The sequence below is a fragment of the Oryzias latipes genome, chromosome 2 (assembly GCF_053564925.1).
Source record: "Oryzias latipes strain Hd-rR chromosome 2, Olatipes_Hd-rR_3.1".
In the NCBI taxonomy this organism is placed as follows: Eukaryota; Metazoa; Chordata; class Actinopteri; order Beloniformes; family Adrianichthyidae; genus Oryzias; species Oryzias latipes.
Genome location: NC_136238.1, coordinates 44,892,688 through 44,919,174, shown reverse-complemented (window position 1 = coordinate 44,919,174; position 26,487 = coordinate 44,892,688). Strand labels below are relative to the sequence as shown.

The window sequence follows — 26,487 nt, the reverse complement described above, 5'->3', positions numbered from 1 at the left end:
AAATCCCCAAATCCCCGAGTTTAAAGGCACATTATAATTGTCCCAATAACGGAAGTCAAAATTACCCTTAGAAAAGTGTAACTAGACTAATTGTAGCAACTTAAGAGAAGAATAAATAAACAGTTAAAATGAAAAAAAAATGTATAATAAAAAAATAAAATAAAAACCTAGCTTAGGAAAATATCGCAGTGTGAATAGTAATAGCAACCTTTGGTTATACCACCACTTGGTTGAGAAGGTAAAAAAATATATATATATATAGGATCAAGTTTTCTCGGCAGAAATATTGCACAAACCATTTTCTTTAAAAGTGCAAATAAGCCGTTAAAAAGGTGTGTACATGGCAAAAAGGAACTAGTACCAGGTCACATATTGTTACTAGTTAGATTTAGGAAGGGACTGATCGGCATCATCTCGGCAGCGACGAGAGGCAAAATCGGCAGCATCTTTCACCGAGGGAAGATGTTTCCTGGAGCCGACCTCCATCACGACAAACAGCTTAGCTGGGTACCTCAGAGCAGGCTTGTGGCCCAGCTGGTAAAGCTTCCTCATGACATCTCGATACTGGGTGCGCTGCTCCAAAACCTCCGGACAGTAATCCTCCACGATATGGATAGGAGAGCCCTTGTAGGAGAGATTGCCCCGAAGTCTGCGAGCCGTCCGCACCACCAGCTCACGAGTCTGAAATCGGTGGAAGCATATCACGACGTGCCGTGGCTTACCGGCGGGCCCTGGCTTAGCAGCTAGTGAGCTGTGTGCACAGTCTAATTCCGGAGGAGATGCTAGAATGTCAGCGCCAAGCACTTCAAAAAGCAGCTGTGAAAAAAAAGCTGTTGGTGTAGACCCTTCAATATTTTCGGGAAGTCCAAAGATTCGGATGTTGTTGCAGTGGCTCCGGCCTTCGAGATCAATTAGCTTAGCCTTTAGCTTAGCGTTGTCTGCCGCAATGGCTGAGAGCGCGGTCTTCATTTCCGTCACCTCGACGCTGGTAGAGTCGGCATACTGTTCCAAGTGGGTAATGCGCTCTGTATGGTCATCAACTGTGGCTTGAACAGTGCTCAGTCTGGCCTCGTACCTTGCGTAGGTGTCAGCTCGGACTTAGTTTCCGCTAGCTTAGCAGTCAACACAGCAGTGAATGCGCTAACACCAGCCGCTTCTTCCCTCTCCTGCTCGTCTTTTCTGCTTTTTTTGGACATGGTTGCTTAGGTAAGCCGTTGAATTAGTCCTTGTAGGGCAAATTTTGATCTAGTTAATTAGGTGGCTTAGTAGAAGTTAATAAAAGCGGGGAGCTCGGACACACGCGTCTACTCCATTCGTCAACACCGGAAGTCCCCTAAAATAATTCATTTTGTGAAATGTTTTACAACATAGATTGAATTGTATTGATCCTTTACTTTTTTGATTTTGATAATTGTGGCTTAGAGAAGATGAAAACCTAAAAAAAGCTGTCCAAGAAAATCAGGATAAGACGAGACAAGACTTTATTGATCCCTGGAGGGAAATTCAGTTGTTACAGCAGTCAAACAAGAAATATAGCAGTTTGAAAAAAAAAGAGTCAGTAAAAATTAAAATGGTAATAAAAGTGGAAATAAAAGTACACGTCATAACTCAATAGTAAATCCAGCAGCAGTTTCAACAGTTCTGAACTGTCTCATTCTATAGTCTAACTGCTGTTGGGACAAAGGACCTCCTGTAGCAAATCATATATCAAAACAACTAAAGTTTTTTTATTTTATATTTTAGAAAAATTCATTTCTAAGCATTTAATACTCACTTGTGCCTCCCTCTGATGAAGTTATTTCATCAATATGGTGTGGAGGCCATCAGCCTGTGGCTCTATGTACATGAAATGACAACTCAGGTTGCTATGGAGTTTATTGGAATATTGGGGTTTTCCCCCAGGAGTTTTAAGCATTAAAAGCTTTTTTTTTTAATATTTAATTTTTCTGAGATACAGAACCTTTCCCCCTATAAAATAAAGCCTTCTGCTGTGGTACAGAGATTGAGAGGTCGACCTCTTATAAGAAAAGTTTCGAATTTAGAGTATACACTAAGTTCCTACATTATCAAGAAAAAGTCCTACAAGTTGTGTCTTTTGAGATTAGATACTAGACTAAAACTTTTTTTACATTCTTTACAAGAAAAAGGCTTTTCTCCTGTGTGAGTTCTCATGTGTCTTTTGAGATTACATACATGACTAAAACTTTTTTTACATTCTTTACAAGAAAAAGACTTTTCTCCTGTGTGAATTCTCATGTGTGTTTTGAGATTAGACACATCACTAAAACTTTTTTCACATTCTTTACATGAAAAAGGCTTTTCTCCTGTGTGAGTTCTCATGTGTGTTTTGAGATTAGACACATCACTAAAACTTTTTTCACATTCTTTACATGAAAAAGGCTTTTCTCCTGTGTGAGTTCTCATGTGTGCTTTGAGATGATATATTTGAATAAAACTTTTTTTACATTCTTTACAAGAAAAAGGCTTTTCTCCTGTATGAGTTCTCATGTGTCTTTTGAGATTACATACATGACTAAAACTTTTATTACATTCTTTACAAGAAAAAGGCTTTTCTCCTGTGTGAATTCTCATGTGTGTTTTGAGACTAGATCTGCGACTAAAACTTTTATCACATTCTTTACAAGAAAATCTCTTATCTTCTGCATGGATTCTTGCATGAATTCCGAACAGAGAAATGTTACAAAAGCTTTTACCACATTCTTTACAGATATAACATCTTTCATCAGACCCAGTTTCCATGTAGTCAGACAGGTTAGTAATTATTCTTGAGTTTTTACCAGACCTGATAGAGGAAAGTCTCTCTTCTTTTTGAGATTGTTTGTATTTCTTACCAAGATTTGTCTTCTTGTGATTTTTTCTAACATCAGAGTCACACTGACCTGCTGACATGTGAGAGCTGTCCACACTTTGGACATGACTTCTGTCTCTTCTCTTCCTCTGATCTCTGTTCTGTGGGTCTGTCTCTTCATCTGTAGTTGATGTTGGTTCTTCATGTTGGTTTCCTTCTTCACCCTGACTATCAGTTACATTAAAGCTCTGCTGATTGTTTAGATCTGCTTCACTGTTCTCATCTTCTTCATAAGTAGGAATCTCCATCAAGGTATCAGTCTCCTGCTTCAGATCAAGCTGATCTTCAACCTGACTGATGCAGAGTTCCTCTGGTTCCTCTTCAATCTGTGGAGGTTCTGGTTCCTCCTGTTCCTCTTTAATCTGTGGAGGTTCTGGTTCCTCCTGTTCCACTCTGAAGTTCCTCTGCTGGTTGCATTGATCTTCCTCTTCAGTCATCCAATGCTGAGGGAGGCCTGCAGGGACACAAACACAGCAAAGAGCCTTTTATACGTTTCCAGGACTTTTGGATAGAGCTGTCACGCGGTGATAGACCAGCAGTGTTGCGGTTAACCGCAGCCCCCTCCCCCCCATAAAAAAAACACAATATCCCCTGGTCCCAAATGAATACAATTACAACGCAGTATTCTTTATTAACAAATAACAGTAACTGCTATGTACCTAACTAATTAACTAACTATATAGGTCACATGTGTCAAACTCAAGGCCCGCGGGCGAAATGTGGCCTGCCATGTCATTTTATGTGGCCCGCAAGTAGGGCTGTGACGATGACCTCATCACCGCATCACCGCACTTTTTTTTCTTTTTTTAGTTCAGCATATGGTCCGTGATTGGAATTATAATAAACACATTAAACACATTCATCTTTGCTGATAATTTACTTTTTCTGCTAGTCCAGTGTTCAGACTTTCCTTCTTTCTTTCAGACTGTTCTATCCTTTTCTCCCACCACGCCTGTCTCTCTCTCTAGTCGCACGCCTTCTCACTGTCTGCCCCCTGCTCTGCACGTGGCACGTGGCTCCCTTGCACACACAGGAGCGCTATCAGAAGCACACAAACTCATTCTACAACAGAAGTTCCCGTCTCACGAGGAAATACAACAAATTTACTGCGTTCTAATTATTCATTTCCATTGTATTCATTTTCTTTACAAGCAGCGCGCCGTCTTAAGTGCGCTACACGGCTGCCAGCCAGAGGATTTTGTGTGGGTTTTTTTTGGGGGGGGGGGCTGCGCTTAACCGCGACACCGCTCCCCCTGGTGGTTCATCACCGCGGTGATCAAAAATCCGACACCTTCACGGCTCTACCCGAGAGAGAGAGCATAAAAGATTTTAATTTCTTAAAATAAAAAAAATAAAAATAGGTGTGTATTTATTCATATCTAGGGAGAATTGGACTTGAAATATCGGATTGAGCAACTAAATATTAGGACTTAACCACTGTCCATATAACCTAACCTGACAGAATCAAATGTAAAAGGATTTATGCTAGAATAACAAGCAAACATGTTTCTATGCAACTGTAAGTGTCACTTCAAAAAGTTATGATAAATAAATAAATGAGTTATTTAACACTGCGGAGTAGTTACATTTATTTTTCATTACATTTAGTAACATATATATGTTATATCTGGCCCTTTGAGGACAGCCCCTATGCTGATGTGGCCCTCGGTAAATGAGTTTGACACCTCTGATATAGGTGTTGTAGAATGAGTATGTGTGTGTGTCAGCGGCTCGAGGAAGGAGCGCACACAAGTGTGTTGGGGGTGCGTGTGAATTCTTCTGCAGTGGACCGCTCTCTAGCTGCACTTCACCTGTGCTCTCTGGTAGGGCTGTGACCACCGCACTTTTTTTTAAAGTTTTTTTTTTTTTTTAGAGTTTTGCATATGCTGCATGATTGGAGCTATAATAAACACATTAAACACATTCATCTTTGCTGATAATTTACTTTCTCTGCTAGTCCAGTGTTCAGACTTCAAGGGTTTCTATAGGAAACCTTTTATCACTCTTCAACCTTCTCTCCTCGTCGCACCCACCCGCGCGCTGCTGTCACTGTCTCTTAGAGAAGCATGTGGGCACTCTACTTAAACACGCACACTTGCGCTGTTAAGAACCACACACACATCCTTCTACAAAAGAAGTTTCTGTCTTGCGGGGAAGTTGTCAGGTGGGGAAGGCTGGTGAGCAGGAAGGACCCAGAATGCAGAGGCGGGAGGTAGGGTTGGGCGATGTCCCTTAAATTGGCAGTTGACGATGTTTGCAGTCAACCATCGGGATGGACGATGATATCGTCGGGGGGGTATTTTAAATTTTTCGTTCTTATATAATTGCTATTCGTCATTTTACTTTATTACTTTATTTATTTTATTTCCCAAATAATGACACATCTGCGATGATCCAGTCTAAACTGAGGGAAGTGACTTAAAAAAAATAAAATTAACAAAATAGAAAAAGAATTGATCCGGTCCTGCATTTGATTAGACCGGTGGAGTGAGCGAACGTGTCTCTAGCAGAGCAGACGGACTTAGAGTTTTGTGTTTTAGGGGAAGTAAGGATGCTTTGTAACGTGTGGGAGACTTAGGACTATGATCCGTCCCGCAGCTCTATGTGAACGAGCAACCGGAATTTAGGAGAAGCAGGTCTCCCGGTAAAAGTGTGTCGGGGCAGAGCTCGGAGCGCTAGTTTAGCTAACGCAGTGTGTAAGCTTCGAAGCAGAAAGGCCGCTCAGTCCTTAGAAACCGTTCAAACATTCGTGTTTCCAGTCGTGTCCCGACAAAATAAAGGCTGATGTTATTCCCACATATTTACGTACAGCCAAGATGCAGATTGCAGGGTTTCACGCATGGATTTTATGTTCATGCTAATGTTGTTCGCCCGTGTTAGCATACTACTAATCCTGGCTTCCAGCTCCGTTTTTCAACAGACAAAGCTCTGATCACACGGATTAAAATTAAAATGATGCGCGAACAGGCGCTTCATAATAACCGTAACATTAATAAAAGCATGTTTAGGAGATCATCTCGTATATTACCGAGCTGACGTATCTATGTATGTAGCCGCTCGGCGGAAATAAGTTTCACTTCCGGTTTTTAAAAACACTACAGCGCATGTGCGAATGATTTATTCCGACCGAAACTGTGACCCATGTGAATGTTTTTAAAATCTGAAAAAGTTTTTCTGGGCTCATCTACACGGTTGGATTCTAATCCGACCATTGATCCCATCAAGATATTTTGCACATGTAACCGCGGCTAATGGGGTTCACTCGCAGCGTGACGGGGGCGTGGCATCACGATGGTGTCTCTCCATCACGATGGTATCGTCCATCGGCACAACCCTAGCGGGAGACAAACAGTTCCAGGGCAAGGGGTTTAATTAACATAATGCTCTGCAGAGCAGGGTAAAACAAAACAAGACTCACTGTGGGCAAAACTTGAAGACGTGGCAGGAGACAGACATGGACAGCAGGGACAAGACTTATATACAGACAGGGCAGACAAGACACAGGTGAACATGTTTAGGACAGATTGGGACAAATGAAGTAAAACTCAAAAACATGACAAAACAGGAAACCTTTCAAAGTAAAACAGGAAACAGAACTCAAACATGACAGAACAAGATATAAAGGAAAAACCAATACAAAAGAAACCCAAACCATGACAGTACCCCCCCCCCCCCTCAAGGAACCGCACTGAGGTTCCAAAAGTCAACCAAAGAGGAGGGGCAGGGCTCGACATAGCCATTTGTCCGCTGGCCCGGTCCTGTTTTTCGAGCAGTGCGGACCACAAGACTTTATTTTTCACTTGTCCGCTCGGGCCACTAAAATATCTAACGGTTAATATATTTTTCACCTTTTTCAATAAAGTATATTTTGCGAAAACGTGTAGATTTACCTCGTCTTCATAATTTACTTTCTCTGCTAGTCCTGTGTTCAGACTTCAAGGGTTTCTATGGGAAACCTTTTATCACTCTTCTCCTTGTCTCCCACCTGCGTGGGCGGCTGTCACTGCCGAGCACCACGCGGCACGCGCTCACTCTACTTTTTTTTCTTCAAACTTTATTGAATGTAACAATTCAATACAAAACAATGTTAAACAGCAACAACGAAGGAACAAGCCAGTGGGTTTACATTTTACGCAGATATATTGAAACTGACACAAAGATCAGCACGCCCCCTGGTGGGTTTTCACCGCGATGATCTAAAATCCGACACCGTCACTGGAGAGAGACTGAAGCATGTCAGAGATGTGGAAGACATGGCAGGAATAGATAGGAATATATTAGATGGAGTAATGGGTGGAATTAGTAGTATGGACAGCAAGATATTTAATGAATGCATTGAAGATGAAACTGTATGCACTAAGCTTTAAGCTGAATGTCAAAGAATCAAAGGCAACTCCAAATACCTGAATCTCAGACTCTAATGCAGTATAATGTCAAAGTACTTCATTTTGTTTTTCTTTACAGCACTGTAAGCAGTAATTATTTCTAGTTAGCTGAATGATCTCAGTAATTTTATTTTATTTAATTTTTCAATTATTTAATTTAATTAAGTAACTAAAGTAACTAAAAAGTAAATCTAACTTTGCAACAGTAACAAAAAGCAGAACGTCAAGGCAGTCAGAGCAAAAAAGTAAATAAAACTTCTTAACTATTGATTAGGAACAAATGTGAAATAGCAGTGATGAGAAGCAGCATGAAAACTTCTGAACTAGTGTTACCGACTACACTGCAGTGCTCTCTTCAAAACATCTGAAACAGACTAGAGCCGATTTAAGTTTGATGCGCTCTATTTTCAGTAATTGAAAAAGTGTATAAATAAGTGCTAGATGTCACCAGAATGCACCAAATTGCACCATGTTAAAATTTTTCGGGGGGGGGGGGGGGGGGGGGGGGGGGGGGCATGCCCCCGGACCTCCCTAAAGTTACAAGCACCTGCAGAGCGGCGGGTCACGCTGTGTCAGGCCAGTAACTTTCAAAAACTACTGGCCCCTTGGGCCAGTGCAAATTTCTGGGCTATGTCAACCCCTGAGGGGGCCCGTAGGACAAACTGTGACAGGCAACAGCAGAGTCCTATGAGGCCGGGCCTGGCACACCAGCGAGGCTGAGAAGATGAGTCCGGAGGATGACCAGGGCTCCAGATTAACTTTTTTCACTAGGAGCACTGTGGCCCCCAACTGAAAATTTTAGGGGCACAACCAGAAAATTTAGGGGCGCATACCGTTAATCAACATTCTAACCAAATCTACTAATTTCCACTGTATTACTAATAAATACTTTAATAATAGATGCAGAAATTACAATGTGCTGTTTCTAATTCAGTGTCACATTTTATTCTGCACTTTTGAAGATGAAACAAGAAGGTAAACTGACAGCAGCATCGCTGTCATGACAGTACAAATAAGTAAAGAAAACGGATGGAAATGTATGTTGGTGACACAATAAGCGTGTTTGAGATCACCCAGGTGGACTCAACGCTGCACAGATCACCTGGTGTGAGAAATATATTTCTGGAAATTTATTACTGCACTGACTGAAAGCTGCCCTACTGACTACAAAACAATGCATTATGGGACATGTGTCCTGGTGGTTTTTGTAGTACAGTGATCCATCAAAATAATATAAAATACCAATTGATTAAAAAAAGGTTACATCCATTACAAAACATTCAAATAAGCATAAAATATATAATAACACAAATTATACTGAGGGGGAGAGGAATATTAAAACTAAATTGAATGTTAAGGACAACTCCAACTTCCTGTTCTCCTTCATTCGCCTTCACCTCACCCCCCCACCCCCCCACCCCCGCCTGGTCTCCCCAGTCCAATCCAGGCGAGGTGCCGGTTCATCTCAAACACGTCTATCGTTGCATTTTCCCCAACGTGTTTTCAGTGTGTCTAAAACTAAATCTTGTCACTCACACATATTTAAAGTTCAAGCCCCGTTAGCTGTCACACATGTACGTGAGGGACATTTATTCTCCTCAGCTGACCCGACTCCCGCAGGAGCGGTGAGCTGCCCTAACAGCCGTGCATAAACCGTTTGTGGTCGGGGGTGACACGCCGCCACGCGCTTAACCAAAGCCCTAAACTTTCCTCCGGTTCTGTGCGACCTAATAATAATAGTAATAATCCATTTTATTTAAAGCGCCTTTCAAAAAACCCAAGGACACTTTACAAAACAAAGGTTAAAAATAGACATTAAAAGCACAATAAAAATAATAAATAAAATTAAAAGTGAATCAGGATGGGAAGGCAGAAATGAACAGATGAGTTTTGAGTTTAGATCTGAAAGTAGGCGGAGAGTCTATGTCAGGAGGGAGGGAATTCCGGAGGGAATTCCAGAGTTTGGGAGCAGAGCAGCTGAAAGCTCTGCTTCCCATAGTGACGAGTCGGGCCGGAGGGACAGAGAGCTGAACAGAGGAGGAGGGCCGAAGAGAACGAGAGGGGGTTTTGATATGAAGGAGGTGGGAGAGATAAGGAGGAGCCAGATTATGGAGGGCCTTAAAGGTGAACAGGAGGAGTTTGAATTGGATCCTGTAGGTTATGGGGAGCCAGTGCAGCTGGTGGAGAACTGGAGTGGTGTGACTGAAGGAGGGGGTTCTGGAGATGATGCGGGCAGCTGAGTTCTGGACCAGTTGAAGCTTATTGAGGGTTTTTTGTGGGAGACCAAAGAGGAGAGAATTACAGTAATCTAAACGGGAAGTGACCAGACTGTGGACCAGGATAGAAGCAGAGGGGACAGTGAGGGAGGGGCGTAGACCAGGGGTGGCGAACACGCGGCTCGCGAGCCGCATGCGGTTCTTGGCCGATGAGCGTGCGGCTCTTTGCGTCTCATCATATTTTCTATATACTTTGCCTCATTTCATATTTTTTTTCCCTCTTAAACCACACTCAAACCGCCAGAGGGTATTACAAATAAATAATAATTAATAATAAAAGTAATTTGGCAGTGTGTGTGTTTGATTCTGCTCCCGACACATACGTGACCGCCAATCATTTGCGCAGGTTACTCCCACTGCCGGAACACATAGATACAGATTTGATGTGCGTGCAGACCGTTACTCTCATGGTCAAAGTGGTGAAAGGGAAGATTCTTACTTTTTTACTGAACAGAATGGAGAGTCACGATGTTTATGATTATGAGCTTCTGGAAGCAGTAAAATAGTTCATGGCAGAAAAGAACAAAACGCATCCCGGAAAATATTAAAAACTCTTCCTGATCATCTGACACAAATTGTCTCCTTTATTAACAAGTTGAAGCTTTTCAAAGCGCACATTCAGAACGGCAATCATCCCACTTTCCTTCTCTGTGGAGCTCACAGCAGAAAGCTGCAATCCAAATGAATAAAGCGCAGAACATGACGCTGCTTGCGCAACTGGACAGAAACGACCGCAGATCACTTTTCTCATGGATCCTTTAATGCAGAGACTGACTGATGAGATCCCTGCTCGTCTTTGATGAGGCAGCGAGAGAACCTGAGCTGACTGAGCTGAAATCTCTCTGAAAGAATATGGAGTGATATTTCTGCCACCACGTTGCACACAAAACTTTCTAAGTTGAACACAAAACTTTCTAAGTTTTTTGCTCAAAATTGTTGTTTTTTTTGCTTTCAAAAACTTTTTTTGCTTTCAAAATCATTTTTTGCGTTTGCAAAACACATTTCTTTGCGTGCGTTGTGTCAAATCTCGCTTTTGTCTTCTCTTTGGTTTTGCTGACTACTTTGAGCGCGACTTAGCGTGATATGACTGCCACTGGCATCGCCAAAAAGAAATTCGCATGCGTTGTGTGTCATCTCACTTTTTTCCTGTCTTTGCTGAGTTAAGTTTCGGTTTGACGTGACCAAGATAAAAGAAGGCCCTGTTACGTTTTGGAGAACGGAGAATTCCCCGTGTGTAAAAGAGCTGTTCTCAACTGCTGTCCACGTTCTCCTCAATATGTGTCCTCCAGTCCCTGTTTATTACCTTGAAACACGTGAAATCAAGGCATCAGTCCGTTCTGACTGACACTCACGTAAAGGAACTGATCAGAGAGGCTACCGGGAGTTAGCCCCGCCTTCAGCCCCTAAGACTCATGGGAAGGGGGGAATCTCAATTGTAAAACCATAAGTCAGGGACCTGTTTGCAGAAGTGACTTGAAGGCTGTTTAGCTGTATATGTGTGCATTCAAGTTAATGGGCTCTTAATGTGTAGGGGGGGAGGGAATAACGCAGCCAGGTCAATGGTAATTCAGCTGATTACTACTCTGAAGTATGAACTCAACTGTTGCAATGTAGTAACATTTAATATATTATTTGCTTTTGATGCAAAAAGTCAGTGATTCAATTTTATATAAAACATGTAAAGGCAAGAAATTCTAATGAAGTTAAAATTAATTTATGCTCCACACATCTGAAATGTAATGTATTTACTGTGTTTATTGTGAATATGAATGACTCAGACACCAGAAGGATGCTCTGCCAGATGTTTGTGTATTTGTTGGTGTAAGGGTCATTAAAAGAGGAATGTTGAGTTACAAAGAATTACCAGTTAAATACTGATGTAAATCAGACTTCAGAGGAGTCAGTGCCTCTCCAGCATCAACCTCACCGCCTGTGTGTCAGAGAAAGGCAGAGAAAAGGTCAGGGTGTGGTGTGGCTCTTTGACTCTCACAATGAAAAAATTCGGCTCTTGGTGTCAAACTTGTTCGCCACCCCTGGCGTAGACGATTAATGTTACGTAGATGGAAATGGGCTGACCGAGTAATGTTATTGATGTGTGACTGAAAAGATAAGGAGCTATCTAGGATGACACCCAGACTCTTTACCTGAGGGGAGGGGGAGACAGAAGATGAATTAATGGAAAGAGTTAGACTTGTGGCTTTGGAGAGGGTGGATTTGGAACCTACTAGAAGTAGCTAATTTTTATCGCTATTGAGTTTGAGAAGTTTTGAGGTGAACCAGTTTTTGATTTCAGATAGACAGGAGTGGAGGGAGGAGGGTGGACCTAGAGAAAAGTTCAGCACGGACTGCATGTATTTAGAAAATTACAAGCGAAAAAATACGTTCTAAAGGAAAGTAAGGAACTCCTTAGTGTGGTCCGGGGAGGGAGGGGGCTGTCAGGTGTCCTGCTTTCAAGCCCTGTCATTGTTCCGCCCCCAAGAGTCATTTACCCCACTGTGATTGGTTGGTCAGCTCCGCGCACGACAATGAAAAAGTGTCTTTCATACAAACTGGTGGGGCGAATTAAAATTGAACTTTCATATTAAGGCGGGGGCCGCAAAATATCATCTCGGGGGCCGCGAGTTTGAGACCCCTGCTGTACACTCTGGCACTGGTACACCAGCCGCAGGTCAGAAGAACGAATCAATAGTTTGCTTACCCATAGCTCAGACGCACATATCAGTTGTGATGATATTTGTCTCCGTTTCCTTCCCACAGATGTTTACGCGCGCTCGATTATCTCTAGGCCCCTCCCCCTAGGCATCACGAGAATGTGTGCTCGCGTTTCATGAGTATGTGCGCGAGTGTGTGTGTCTGCCTGCCTGCGTGTGCGCTCGCGTCTCATTGATTATTTCATTGATCATTGACGTGCCCCTTCCTCGTTTAATGTATTAAAAATACGATGGGTGGGGGAGGCAAATTTACCGGTAGCACATGTGCGACTGGATGTAAAATTTAGTAGCACACTCTCAAATTTTGGTCTCAAAATGCAACCAATTGGTCGCAGTCTGGAGCCCTGAGGTGGCCGAGCTGTCCGGCGAGGCAGGTCCGGAGGACGGCCGGGAGCATTTTGTGTTGGGAGGGGGGGTATATATATCACTGTTCTCACTCTCTCTGTAACACCAAACATGAACGCGCTGTTAGATTTCCATGAATATCACTACATGTTTTGTTTGGGAACTTTTTTGTGCAGCGCAAATTTAACATGTCTGTATAAACAAAGGTGGAGCCTCCTGCCCCGCGTTCTTCATGGCTGTCAGGCCTCATGGCTACCAGAAAGGTGACAAAGTGTCTGCAGCCTGTTTATTACAGGGCAATATATAATATTCTGAGAAGATGTCTGTACCAGAGAGCACAGGTGAAGGCTCGCGTGCAGCTAGAGAGCAGAAGAATCAACACGCACCCCCAACACACATCATGTGTGCGCGCTTCTTCCTCCTAGTTCTACACAAGACGCACCGGGCTCACAAAGTCATAGTCAATCTAGGCCTGGGCGATAAATTGATTAAATGAATTAATTCGAATTTTTTGTTACGAGCGATTTAAAAAATAACTAAATCGAGTTTTTATATGGCGCATTTTTGGCTCCTGAAGGAATTTATTTTTTGTGGTTCTTATTTCTCCTAGGTTTTTATCTTATCTTTATTTCTTTGAAGGTTTTCTTTCAGGTTTACTGTCTGTGGGTTTCAGTCATTTCAATTAAAAGGGACTTCCTGATAATTGCATATGTAAAGAGGTTTTGATGCTACAGCTGCAGACTAATCCCCCTCCAGGAGAAAACAGTCTTTGATCTTCTAAGACCATCTGGAAGCCTTAACTGTAGATCTGACATGGACCAGAATTAAATTGTCTCTAGGATTCAATTTAAATCGTGGGAAACCCTGCAGGTGTCAACTCGCATGACAAGGACAAAGGGTTGAGACTGACTGCCTGCGGAGAGGGATCCGGGCGGCTGTGCTGGACCCCCATGGGGACACCGTTGGTGGTCGGACAGTGGTCCGTCTTTGAAATAACCCCCCTGGACGTTTGAAGCAGGAAGCCAGGACCAAATGCTGTAACTCCTAATATGGACGGACGAGGTAGGCAGGCTCCCTGCCAGCCAATCCGAGCGTCCAGAGGAGGAGTCTGGACACCATGCTGTGCTACGAAGGAGGCGGCTGAAACCGAGATGTTAAAACAGCTGGACGGAGGAACTTTCCTTTGTTCCCAACAGGCTGACACGTTAAGACGTTTGTAATTTGGCGCTGTGCAAGCTCTGAAACTTTGGGAAACCGGATATCTGTTTTATTTTGTTTTACTCTGTTTTAGAAATATTGTTAGGGAAATAAATGTGTTAATCTTTAATCCGGCCGAGTTCCGTGGTTTCTCCTTCTCGACTTTATTGAACATGCAACAAGGAAAAGTAATCTCAAAGCGACAGATTATACTTTTCCAACATTAATTGGTGAACCCGACGTGATAAGTTGGGGAGAAACGCGGAAGCGCAACGCGGGTAAGAGGACCGATAGTGGTTTATTATGAGATTTCTGAGACTTTCGGCGAAAAGTCGGTGACGCTCCCCCCACGTGCTTGACTTCCCTCGAGGCCTCACAAACAAAAGGTAAAGCAGGAACCTGTTCGTAAATTCTGCATATTGTTTACGTTATTCTTTTAGTGAATAACTCAAATTGTGGGGAAGTGAAGTATGTGGACGGCATAGCGCACCTGTATAAGTTTTGTGGTTCACCCTCCTGAAACAGCAGATTGGATTTAGGAAATTTATGAAATTGAATCTAAGGAAATTGTGCAGGTTTTGTGTCTGTTCAGCCTGTCAAAAATTGAATAAACACTAAATTGGGAGCGGGTGATATTTGGATTACGTTAAAATTTAGGAGGTTTTGCGTCTGTTTGAGCCTGTACGAAATCCCGTACGAAAACAACAGTGTTACTATAGGAACTAATTTTGCGCGTTTTAGGATTTTCGGAAAAACCAGGAAGGCAGCGAACCTTCACAAATTATTTTTAATGCGTAGAGAAACCACAGAGAGATTCACAATAAAAATGAAAGGTGCACTAGGCAGAAGAAATGAGGAAACCGGTGAATTTTCTTTTGACGACAGACTTAATGACGCCGACGACTTGACTTGACAACAGCGGTGAAAATGGCTTGAATGAGAATGAATGGAATGAAATGTATGCGATTTTGGAAAGAATGGGATGAAAATGTTTGAAATCTGTGTATTTTAACTGTATTTTCCACATTTCCCTGTGTATTGTCTGCTCTACGGGCGCAGCCATCTTGTTCATCATGTTTACATCGAACGGACCAATGACGGGACGTTTTACTTGTTTTCGAATATGTAGACGACTGTGATTGGTTTTGTCTGTACCACGTGGTAAGCGTGACGGAGTCCTAGCCAAAATGGCGACGTGTGGCTGTGATTGGCTTTGTTTGTACCATGTGGTCGGCGAGACGCGTCCCTGACGACCAAGTATGACGGAACGTGCTGAACTTTTTCACGATGAAAATTTGAAGAGTTTGGGATGTAATTTGCGGTACAATCATCGCGGGGATTGTCTTATTGGGCTTAATCATGACGTCGGTTGTAAGACAGCGTTGAAAAACAACTTCCAGTGGGTTATCGGTTCGCCGAAAAAGGTTTTTATGTTGCACAGCGCCTCCGACGGGAGCCTCTGCCGCAACGGCGAGATCAACGTGCATGGTTGCAGGGTCTAATACATTTGGGGTAAAATAATTTTGTAATTATTTCGGTTTTCTTGTGAATACATGTCTCTAATTTGTTTGTATGTCCTAATAACCGCGATTAAGTTCAGTTTTGTTCGAAGAAGTATTATTGACATTTTTAATTTGTTTAAAGTTCGTTTTTCTGTTTGTTTTGATCTTGTGCACTGCTGTTTGAATGAGAAGCGAATGAGTGGTGGTTTTGTTTGTTTGAATCATAATCAATAGTATTTGAAAATTTTTATCAGAATGGGGAAAAGGACGAGGTAAAGGAAAGGGAAACATGGTTTTTGAGGATTTGGAAGGATGTTGCAATGTAGAGACAAAAAATGTAAGGTGACAAGCAGGAGAAATTAAAGGCATTGTAAGTAAAATGGAGGGTCTGTGGGCATGTAAAGGTGTGGTATGAAAGTGCAGGGTATGGTAGAACAGGAGAAGAGGGAACATGAATGTTAAAACGCTAGTTATGAACGATTCATTTCAGTGAAATGGTTTAATTTTGTTTATGTAAGGTACCTAATTATGTCTTTTGCAAAAACGGTTAAAAGTTGTCTTTGTATTGATTGTCTGTGTTTTAGAGTGTGAATTGTGTTTTTGGTTAAATAAGGAAAAGCTTAAATTGTGGGATTTTGTTGCTTTTAGTACTTCTTCAAATTTCTTTTTCTTGAACAGTAAGTCCTGGTACAGTAAGTAATGGTAAGTCAAAACAATTTGTCTTTGTTTCTTGATTAAGAGTGAATGATTAGCGGCCAGAATGCATGTAAGACAATATATTTTCCAAAGACTTTGCTCCATGTCCGTCATATCGGACAAAGAAAATTTTAGGGATTTTTCCCTTTGCTGGTTTTCATTACTGATCAACTGACGGTGTTGGAGACGGTGAAGACTGAACATGACTAATACATTTCTAAACATTTTTCCAAGCAGAAGAGCAGCCCCCCCGGGATCTCATAAAACTTTAGGCAGAAAACCCCCCTCTGCTACGTGGGTGAGTGACAAAGACGCAGAACTTTACCATCCTCCGCAGCTCACTACCTTCACAGGAGGGAGCCGAGTCAGCAGTGACTGACCCCCAGAGCACATTTGAAGAAACAGGACAGGAGAGAGGGGGAGGTTGAGCAACTGAAGAAAAACAATTCTTTACCTTGCTGAAATAATTCACACAGGATAAAAGGTGTTTTAAAAAGAAAAGGAAACTAACATGAATTTTGACTTTTGATGCCCTCAGAGACAGCAGTAGTGACGTGTCATGCTCAGCCATTCGGAGACCGAAACAGGAGGACGGGTGGAAAAATCCTGGGAGAAGCAGGCCACCCAGGGGACCCCAGCAGCAGTTGGAAATGGCATCTATGGCGCTCTGAACCCTGACAGCCCACAACGAGGTGCCCAACAGCAGAATGTACAGACCAAGAGGCAGAGGGTCTGGAGGAAAAATGAACAGTACCCATGACCACTCCAAGCCCTCCTCCACCGTGGCGAGGACCACAGGGCAAGTCGGACAACACCACTTGATGCAGGAGCCATTGTCTTTTTCAAGCTCAAAGATGGTGGAACATTCATGCGTGCATTCACCAAACACGCCTGTGAATCTGTTGGGATGGGACAGTCTTGTCAAAACAGGAGACAGCAGACTGCATGCCATGCCGGACACCACAGCCGACCCCCACTGCAGACATGTAAAGGGCCCTGAAACGCCAGGTGGTTTCGTTAATTTCAGGTTTGAAGCCTGGACTCCTGTGTTTGAAGCCTCCGAATGGTCTGACCTGTACACTCCATTATGACAGAGAGCATGATTAACAGTAAGAAGTATTTCAGCAGGTAGAAGACCACACGTGGCATTTGAACTACACTGACATATATTAACCCTGAGGGCGAGCGGCTTATTGTGCATTCATACACTCACAAATGCAATGATGCTAGCTGTTAGACACGGCTGTATCTCACATAGGATTAGACTAAGCAGGACATTAACAACACATTGGTTAAAATTGTGTTTTTTCAGGTGTTCACTTTCCTCCCTCAATAAAAATGTACAGGTTAATTTTGCCGTTCAACAACTGAGCAGAGAGGAGACGGCTCATGAAGATGCAGAGGTGATGTTAAAACGCTCTCTGATGCTTCATGGTCCACAGGTTCAGTTGATGTCGGTTCATTCTTCATCGTCCCCCCGGTGGTGATTCAAGTAATTGCAGGAGCACAGATTTTTAGATCTCAGTGCAGCTGATTGACAGATGCAGATGAAGGAAACTCAGTCTGGGCTGTGGACCTATGGTGTCATTGAATATTCGTATTCTTCATAGTTTACTTTAGAAAACCGGTTTTAAAAGCTGATGGATCGTGTGGCATATGATTTAAGCTAATGTTAATTTGAGTTGCATTATTATAAAACCTATACGTCCCTGATCCATATTGCATGCTGTCACCTTTAACCTCACAAGGTGTGTTGTTTGTTGCTATTGACTTAGCACACGTTTTCTTTTAATGGAACCATTACATAAAAATAGCAATTGTTCGCATTATAGTACAGAGGGGTTCATAAAATCCTTCTTGCATTTTTGATCACTGTTTAAAGTCTCTCTGACAGAACATTATGCTATAACAGGTTTGTGTTTTGCTAATACAGGTTGATGACATCTGCCTGCAATTAATGAAAGATCTTCTGTTGCAGTTGTATTATTTCTTCTTGTGACCTTGCCTTTTACAGGAGCGTGGACAGGACGCCTCTTCACCTTATCGATGCACCAAACAGCTTATTGTTTTCATGATTTTGCTTTACATTTAATTCGTTTTATGTGTTTGTCCTGGAGCTTAGCCCCAGGCCAAGAGAGGGAGGTAGACAAAAGAGGTCTTAATGATTAAAAGAAGGACATTATTTTATCATTATCGTTTAAATGTATTTGTCTAGAAAGAATGTTTAAATAGTAACACAGATTGACCATTTTTAAAATTTTAAAGCTTTGTGTGTCTGTTCATCTGATTTTTTTCTCATCCACAGCAAGGATGAGTAGGTTCTACGACTGGGTCATTAGACAACAGCCCATAATAAACTTTTATCTTTTTATTGAATTTGTATTTTTCCCCACTTGTGTTCTTCATAAAACAGCACGAGGGGAAGCAGACCTTTGAGAAGAGAAATGTGGTGGACCTTTTCCATCATATTTTCTCTTACTGCGCATGCGTAAATTGATTCTTGTCTCATTGTCTTTTGTGTTTTATTGTTTTTTATTTTTAATTTCCGGACCCTAACACTAACAAAAACTTAGACCCACAGCAGAATCATCTTGGCAGAACAGTACCACAGTGGACACCCAAAGTCTTTTTGCAGCCGTTCTGTTGTATCAGATGTGTCACATTTCTAATAACAGGCTTATTGAGAAGTCCATAGGAGGCCAGGTCCAAGCTTGCCAGAGCTTGTGGGACATGCAGAAGGAGGACGCGAGTGTTCGAGGCCCGGAATGACCTTTTTTAGACTTTGTTGCATTTTATAAAATTGCTTACTGTTATGTTTGACAATTTTCTTTTTCCTTTTCATCGTCTGTGTAATTTTGTTCTGCTTTAACATTTCTCAATTCCCCCCCTTAATTCCAGGTGTTCCTTTTCCTTACAGGAAGTGCTATTTTATTGTCTTAGTATCTTTTACTTTTTAGAATAATTTGAATTTTTATTTGTGCATTTTCTTTATTTACTATTTTTTGTCTTGTTCTTTGTAAACGCCAATGTGCCAAAGATCCAGTGAAGCATAAGTATCCTTAGGGATGGTCGCTGATGGGGCACAGGACCGTAGCGAGAATTTCCCCTGTCCAACTGAACGTTTCTTAAAGACGGTTAATGCAAGCTCTGACAGGTTTTCGCTCCTACACTTATGAACAAATCATTCACACCTTTGAAGGGCACATTGGTTCTGATAAAGATTGTGAGGGCGAGAGACCACAGCTGTTTTGATTGCATGATGTGATGATGTGTTTTTATTTTTTGTGTGACCTCACTTCGTGAGGTCAAGAGAGGGAAACTGAAGGAATTTATTTTTTGTGGTTCTTATTTCTCCTAGGTTTTTATCTTATCTTTATTTCTTTGAAGGTTTTCTTTCAGGTTTACTGTCTGTGGGTTTCAGTCATTTCAATTAAAAGGGACTTCCTGATAATTGCATATGTAAAGAGGTTTTGATGCTACAGCTGCAGACTAATCCCCCTCCAGGAGAAAACAGTCTTTGATCTTCTAAGACCATCTGGAAGCCTTAACTGTAGATCTGACATGGACCAGAATTAAATTGTCTCTAGGATTCAATTTAAATCGTGGGAAACCCTGGAGGTGTCAACTCGCATGACAAGGACAAAGGGTTGAGACTGACTGCCTGCGGAGAGGGATCCGGGCGGCTGTGCTGGACCCCCATGGGGACACCGTTGGTGGTCGGACAGTGGTCCGTCTTTGAAATAACCCCCCTGGACGTTTGAAGCAGGAAGCCAGGACCAAATGCTGTAACTCCTAATATGGACGGACGAGGTAGGCAGGCTCCCTGCCAGCCAATCCGAGCGTCCAGAGGAGGAGTCTGGACACCATGCTGTGCTACGAAGGAGGCGGCTGAAACCGAGATGTTAAAACAGCTGGACGGAGGAACTTTCCTTTGTTCCCAACAGGCTGACACGTTAAGACGTTTGTAATTTGGCGCTGTGCAAGCTCTGAAACTTTGGGAAACCGGATATCTGTTTTATTTTGTTTTACTCTGTTTTAGAAATATTGTTAGGGAAATAAATGTGTTAATCTTTAATCCGGCCGAGTTCCGTGGTTTCTCCTTCTCGACTTTATTGAACATGCAACAAGGAAAAGTAATCTCAAAGCGACAGATTATACTTTTCCAACACTCCCCAGAACTTCCGTAGCGTTAGTTTCACACGGCGGTATGGCACGCGACAATCGACACACGAAGCAGCAAGCAACAGCATGGCTACCGGTGAGAGTGAGAAGTTTGTTCCCAAGAAAGGAATAAAATCATCTGTTGATGGAACTGGTCTGGGTTTACTGCTACAGACGTGGAGGAATAGACCCCCCCCCCACGCTGCCTAAAGCCCATCGGAGTCAAAGGCTCTCACGGGCGCTTGCGTGGCACGCACTCAGTCCTCTTAAACATGCACGCGCCCTGACAGAGAAACACATACTCATTCTACAACGCCTGTATAGTTAGTTCATTAGTTAGTTAGTTAGTTGTTACTTTTATTTGTTAATAAAGAATACTGCGTTGTAATTATTACTTGTATATTCATTTGCGACGTGGCTGCCATAGGATTTTGTTATCGGAGGAGGCGGCCACTGGGGTGGGGGGCGTGACTCATGGGGTTTATTAAATTATTTAAAACATTAGACCTCAGATATGAGCTGTATTGGTAATCCTTTAGAAAATGCTGCTACTGTCAGGTGAATGTTTGTCTCCTTTAGTCTAGACTACAAAGTGGGACTTAAAACACAACTGGAACTTTAAGGAAGTAACCTTTTTATTTTGGAGAAGTGAAAACAAGTGTAGAATAACAAAATAAGACAATAGCAAGACAAAAATTATATAAAAGAAGACAAAATTATTTAAACACAAGTCCAAAAGGGAGTAAGAAGAAAAATCTTATACTTAATTTTGATTCCAAGAGTGTTTTCATTTATTTATTATTCATCCCAGAAATGGGGGTTACATTTGTCTTGAGTTTGATTAAATAAAAGCAACATTTCCTTTAAGTTGTCTGCCGTTTGTACTTATTGCTTTCCTTAAGTAGGGTGGGGAAAAAAAAAAAAAAAAAAAAAAAAAATCGGGGAAAAAATCGGGAATCGAATTAAAAAAAAATAAATTCGGAGATTTTATTTTTAGGCCATATCGCCCAGCCCTAAGTCAATCTACAACACAGTTCATTAGTTAGATAGGTAGTAGTCAGTTGTTACTGTTATTTGTTAATAAAGAATAGTACGTTGTAATTGTATTTATTTCTGATGCAGCTGCCAGGGGATTTTTTTTGGGGGGGGGGGGGGGGGGCTTTGAAAGAAGTGGTATTTGGGATTGTTCACATGTTATTCTCTTTGTATGAGGAGCCTAAATTAGTTTGTAATGTCAATATTTTTACTTTTCTCCGGTCATTTCACTTTCTGTGAAGTTAGTGAACATCATCACCAACAATAATCCAGTGTAGTTTTTGCGTCACCTTAAATGAAGCAACTTTAGAAAGAGTTGACAGGACCAGATGTGATTTTACGTGGAGTTTCTTCATTTCTGTTTGATTCCATTTCATGTCATGCTCAACAACCCACAAAACACTCTAGTCAGTGTTAAATCTCACTTGTAGAATCTGTCTGATTTATTATATTTCAGACAAAACATGTTATTTTGGAAGTTTATTATGGAATGAACAGACATGTAATCCAAATGAAAACATTTGTACAACAAATAACAATATAGGGCTTGAAATAACCCTCTTGATTTCAGAGCACAGTCCATGTTATTTGATGATGGGTTACAGATTATCAAATAACATGGACTGTGCTACTGTACTGTGATGATGGGTAACAGTGACATGGATGATATTATTAGCGCTTTATGCCGTCTTTCCAGCTCACTGAGTTTGTACCGTAAACTATGATGTAAACGCGCATGCTAAAAGTCAGTGACGGCTAGTGAGACCACACTTCCACGGATGTCGGCTCACTTGACCGCAGTAAAGAAAAGCATGAATCTCAAAGGTCTTCTGTGTTTGTGTGATGAAGGTGACATACCTATGTGGTGGAGCTGCAGCTGTGGTTTCCAGATGACATCCAGCAGTCTGCGCTGACGACAGAGCTCCTCCTCGTACTGGACGATGGTTCCTTCACAGAGTCTGCAGATTTCTTCAGCAGCAGCAGCTAGTCGCTCGCTGATCAACTCTCTCAGAGACTGAAGGGAAGACATGGTTCCTGCTCCGATCTTCAGCTCCAACTCCCACAAACACCGCCGTCCTCTTCACTGCAGCTCCGATCGATCATCTGCTAGTCTCACAATCACAGCAATCCACGTTGTCTTTCCGTTCAACACTTCTTCACTCATTTACGACACTTTGGAAAATGCTGAGAGTTCCCACACGAACCACGTATCGTCCTTTCTGTCCAAAAACCTCACAAACGTCCCAACAAAACACCACCGACCTCTCAACACAAGCTAACGCTGCTAGCCTGCTAACAAGCTAACGCTGCTAGCGCCTCGTGCTGTTCTTCTTTTTTGTTTGGCTAACAGCGTCATGGTGCTTTAGCGCCACCAGCTGGTCTGGAGTGTCGTCTATCGCTCACATGATGTCGATGGTTGCAAAAAAAAAGCCATTTTAACTTGACTGGCAAATAAAGTTTAAAATAAACAGTTTATTTTTCATGAAATAAAAATAAAAAATAAAATAAAAATAGAAAACAAATAATCGAGGAAACATTTTGAGAGATTCAGATTTGACTACAAACCCCATCAGAGACTAACTAAACCTGATCACATTCGTTTATTGTATTTCTAAACTACAGTCATGAATAAAGAAATTTATTAAGCAAACAAGTAAACAAAAACAAAACAAAAGGATAAAAAATTTCAAGTAAAAAGATCCTAAAAATCTGTTTCTAAAGAGAATAATTACAACTATAAATAAACAATAAACTGTATAGTTAATAATAAAGACAAGCAATAGTTTGGAAATTCTTATTACAGTGAAAAAACAATAGAAAAATTTACTTAATTTAATTAAAATTAGATTAACACATTTATGAAGTATATAACTGAGATTTAACATGTTAAAAACACCAAGGACATCATTTTTCATTTGAATGGGTCTTTAAAAACCCAACCTTCTCATTGGGACTTCATAAGGTTTCATTAGAACAAACTAGATCAAATTGGAGGCATGCTGCCGCAGAAATCCAGCACAAGCTCCTCAGACGGAGGAAGAGTGATGATTTGGGTTGACGTCATCTGTAGCAGTGCATTAAATCTGCAGCAATATGGACCGAAAAGTAAAGATTTGAGGTTTTTAAACGACCAAAATCTGGATTTAAGCAGAACTGGAATGCATTAGAATCTGAATTTCTTTTATTGTCATTGTTTTTGCAAGGAAATTATGAAGCTCCCAGTGTTGAAAAGAATATGTAAAAGTCAGGATTAGAAATAAAAAGAAACTTTAAATATCAAATGTTTGATGTAAGAACATTTTAAATATGTACATCAGGAATTTCATTTAGAAAAAGAATATTTCAGGTTCCTACTGCCAAAGAGTTTAATATGCTAGATTTTTACAAACCCATTGGAATGTCCAGTCGTTATTCGATCATCTGATGTGGTGAGGTGATCAAACCTCCTGATGAACTTTTATTAAAGTAGTTGTCTGCAGTGTTTATTTTATTTAAATAAAAGCACAGGTCAGGTTTTTGTTTCTTAAAAACGGCTATTTATTGAGGTTTAAATTCGTCTAGATGATTTATTATTTATGGATCAACCAATTCGATGATTCTCAGAGGGCATACTTTCATCGAGTTAGATGAGCTCATCATTTTTTTTCCATTTTGTTACATTTTACTGACTGTTTTGTTTTCTCGTGTCCCTTTCATTACTAATGTTTGCGCCGTGACTGATTGTAGGTGCCTCCTCTTCATCAGCTGCTCTCTCATCTGTCTTCGGCGCTCGTCACTTGTGCTCATCGTCACCCTTGTCCTGCAAGTTTAAAACATTTCTTTTCATCTTCCCCTGAAAGTATTTTCATCACATTCGCCTCATTATTTAACACAGTTCCTTCCATCTTCTGAAGCCGCTGACTCCCTTGTAAGCCGTGTTCACACTGGACACGTGATGCACGTGTCAAAATATGTCATAAGAAAATTCTTAACCTCATGTTTAGCCTATGGTGTTCACAGTGGACAAGCAGGGAGGGGCTACTTCTTCTTTTTTTTATTGTTTACTAGCTCATGTCCACCACCTACAGTTGGATGAGGCTTGGTGCAAAATGTCAAAGTGATGTAAATCAGGCTTTTTCTTTCACAGTTCTGTTCCAATATATGAAAGACGATATAATTCCAGCCCGGCACAAACGGCAGTTATTCACTTTCAATTTTTTTCCTCAATGACCAATATTCAAACGGTTGAATTACATGAATTAAAGAGGACATCATCCGGGAGCCGGTTTAGCTCGTGCTGGTTTGCGGCGCCTTCCGTCCGTGAAACCAGGGTTCAACTCCGGGCCGCTCCCTGTTCCCTTCTCTACCTCTGTGCCGGTCCCAAGCCTGGTTTGAGAAGGTTGTGTCAGGAAGGGCATCTGGCGTAAAACATTGCCAAGTTTAGCATGCGACTTGTTCGCTGTGGCGACCCCTGATGGGAGAAGCCGAAAGAGGAAGATAACTGAGATTTAACATAATAAAAGAAAAGTGAAAAAAAATTAATGATATTTGGAATGCAAACATTTTTCACCGACAATCTGCAAAGATTTTAATGCTGTTTCTAGTTTCTGTGTCGACACGGTTTTCTCGTTGCTCGTTCTGAGCCCGAAATCTTCGGAACTCTTCCATCATTTCCCAAAGTGGCGTTAGCTTAGCCAACACCTGATCCATAAAAGAATTAAGCGTTTCTTGAATATCATCAAGAGTCTTTTTGAGGTCTTCATATTACTGGGTTTTCTTAGGGGCCATGGTCAGCTCTCTTTTTGGAGAAAATCAACTTATTACATCATTTGAAGATAGTTGTATCCGCAGAGAGCCGCGACCACGCGTCTTGCCGTGACCCGGAACCAAAGATTTTTTCAAAGATTTTTTCAATAAAAACTGGGAAAGATTTAAATAAATTCACAGATTTTTTCAGGTTAAGACAAAGAAAAAAACACATTTTTATTTACAGTACAGACCAAAAGTTTGGACACACCTTCTCATTCAAAGAGTTTTCTTATTTTCATGACTATGAAAATTGTAGATTCACACTGAAGGCATCAAAACTATGAATGAACACATGTGGAATTCTATCCATAACAAAAAAGTGTGAAACAACTGAGAATATGTCATATCGTAGGTTCTTCATAGTAGCCACCTTTAGCTTTGATTACTGCTTTGCAGACTTTTGGCATTCTCTGGATGAGCTTCAAAAATGTTGAGAAATGCAGAAATGTGTGCTGCAGATCCCATGTTTGCCACTAGAGGGCAGCACAGCAGCTTCAGTCTTTGTCACTAGCCGCGTTTACATGGGCAAAATATCTTGATGGGATCAATGGTCGGGTTAAAATTCACCTGTGCACATGGGCCCAGAAAACCTTTTTCCGATTAAATGGTAAATGGCGTATACTTGTATAGCACCTTTCTTCCTACAAGGACAAAGTGCTTTTACAGTCACAGACCCATTCACTCAGTCACACACACATTCACTCACACATTCAGACACTGGTGGCGGCTCCGCTGCCAAACACAGGCGCCCACCTACCACCAGAGGCAAGCTGGGGTTCAGTGTCTTGCCCAAGGACACTTTGACTCATGGGTGTGCAAGGCGGGAATTGAACCTGCAATCTTATGATCATGGGTCGACCGCCCTACCGCTGCACCATGGCCGCCCCAGTAAATTATTAGAACAAACGTTCCCATGGGTCACAGTTTCGGTCGGAATAAATCATTTGGGCATGCGCAGTACTGTTGAAAATCCCGGAAAGGAAGTGTCCCGTTGTAAACAACCCTTTGCTGTCACATACATTTATGCAGTAGCTCGGTAATATACGACGATCTTCCAAACTTGCTTTTATTAATGTTATGAATATTATGAAGCGTCTATTCGCTCATCGTTTTATATTTAATCCGTGTGGTCAGTGTTTTTTTGTGCAAAAACGGAGCTTGAAGCCAAGGTTAGGACAGGCTATAAACACGGGCTAACAACATTAGCTTGGCTGCACGTAAATGTTTTGAATAACATCAGCCTTTATTTTGTCGGGACACAACTGGAAACACAAATCCACGTGATCGTTTGGACAGTTTCTAACGACTGAGCGGCATTTCTGCTTTGAAGCTCACACACCGACCCAAATGTGTGAGCTGACGGGCCGAGCTCTGCTCGGTTCTCCTGAGTCCTGCAGCCGCTAACCCAGAGCGGCGGGTCGGCTCAAAGTCCGAATTCTCACACATAACAACACAACAAAACGCACATGTAACAAAGCACCCCCCCCCCCCGAACACATTAATAAATCCTGCTGCTCTGAT

At 41.7% G+C, this 26,487-nt stretch overlaps 1 protein-coding gene and 1 long non-coding RNA gene across 6 annotated transcripts in view; one reads left to right on the top strand and one right to left on the bottom strand.

The window, feature by feature from the left end:
- The window catches only part of LOC111948779 (uncharacterized), a 360,906-nt gene extending 338,357 nt beyond the window's left edge, over positions 1 to 22,549 (bottom strand). The window contains exons 1-4 of one of the 5 annotated variants that reach the window (XM_078941122.1): positions 22,036 to 22,548; positions 11,395 to 11,460; positions 2,901 to 3,323; positions 267 to 681 (exon numbers count right to left, since the gene is read on the bottom strand). In XM_078941122.1, the coding sequence (XP_078797248.1) occupies positions 674 to 681; positions 2,901 to 3,323; positions 11,395 to 11,460; positions 22,036 to 22,207 (669 nt within the window). In that variant the 5' untranslated portion in view covers positions 22,208 to 22,548 and the 3' untranslated portion in view covers positions 267 to 673. Of the gene's footprint in view, positions 1 to 266; positions 3,324 to 11,394; positions 11,461 to 22,035 lie in introns of those variants that run through there. The other 4 variants (XM_078941120.1, XM_078941108.1, XM_078941112.1 and 1 more) reach the window with 4 other exon arrangements.
- On the top strand, positions 15,172 to 20,056 carry LOC144989683 (uncharacterized). Its single transcript, XR_013653910.1, has 2 exons — positions 15,172 to 15,295; positions 16,219 to 20,056. It is a non-coding gene; the product is annotated as an uncharacterized LOC144989683 (long non-coding RNA).
- Positions 22,550 to 26,487: the final 3,938 nt, after the last annotated feature.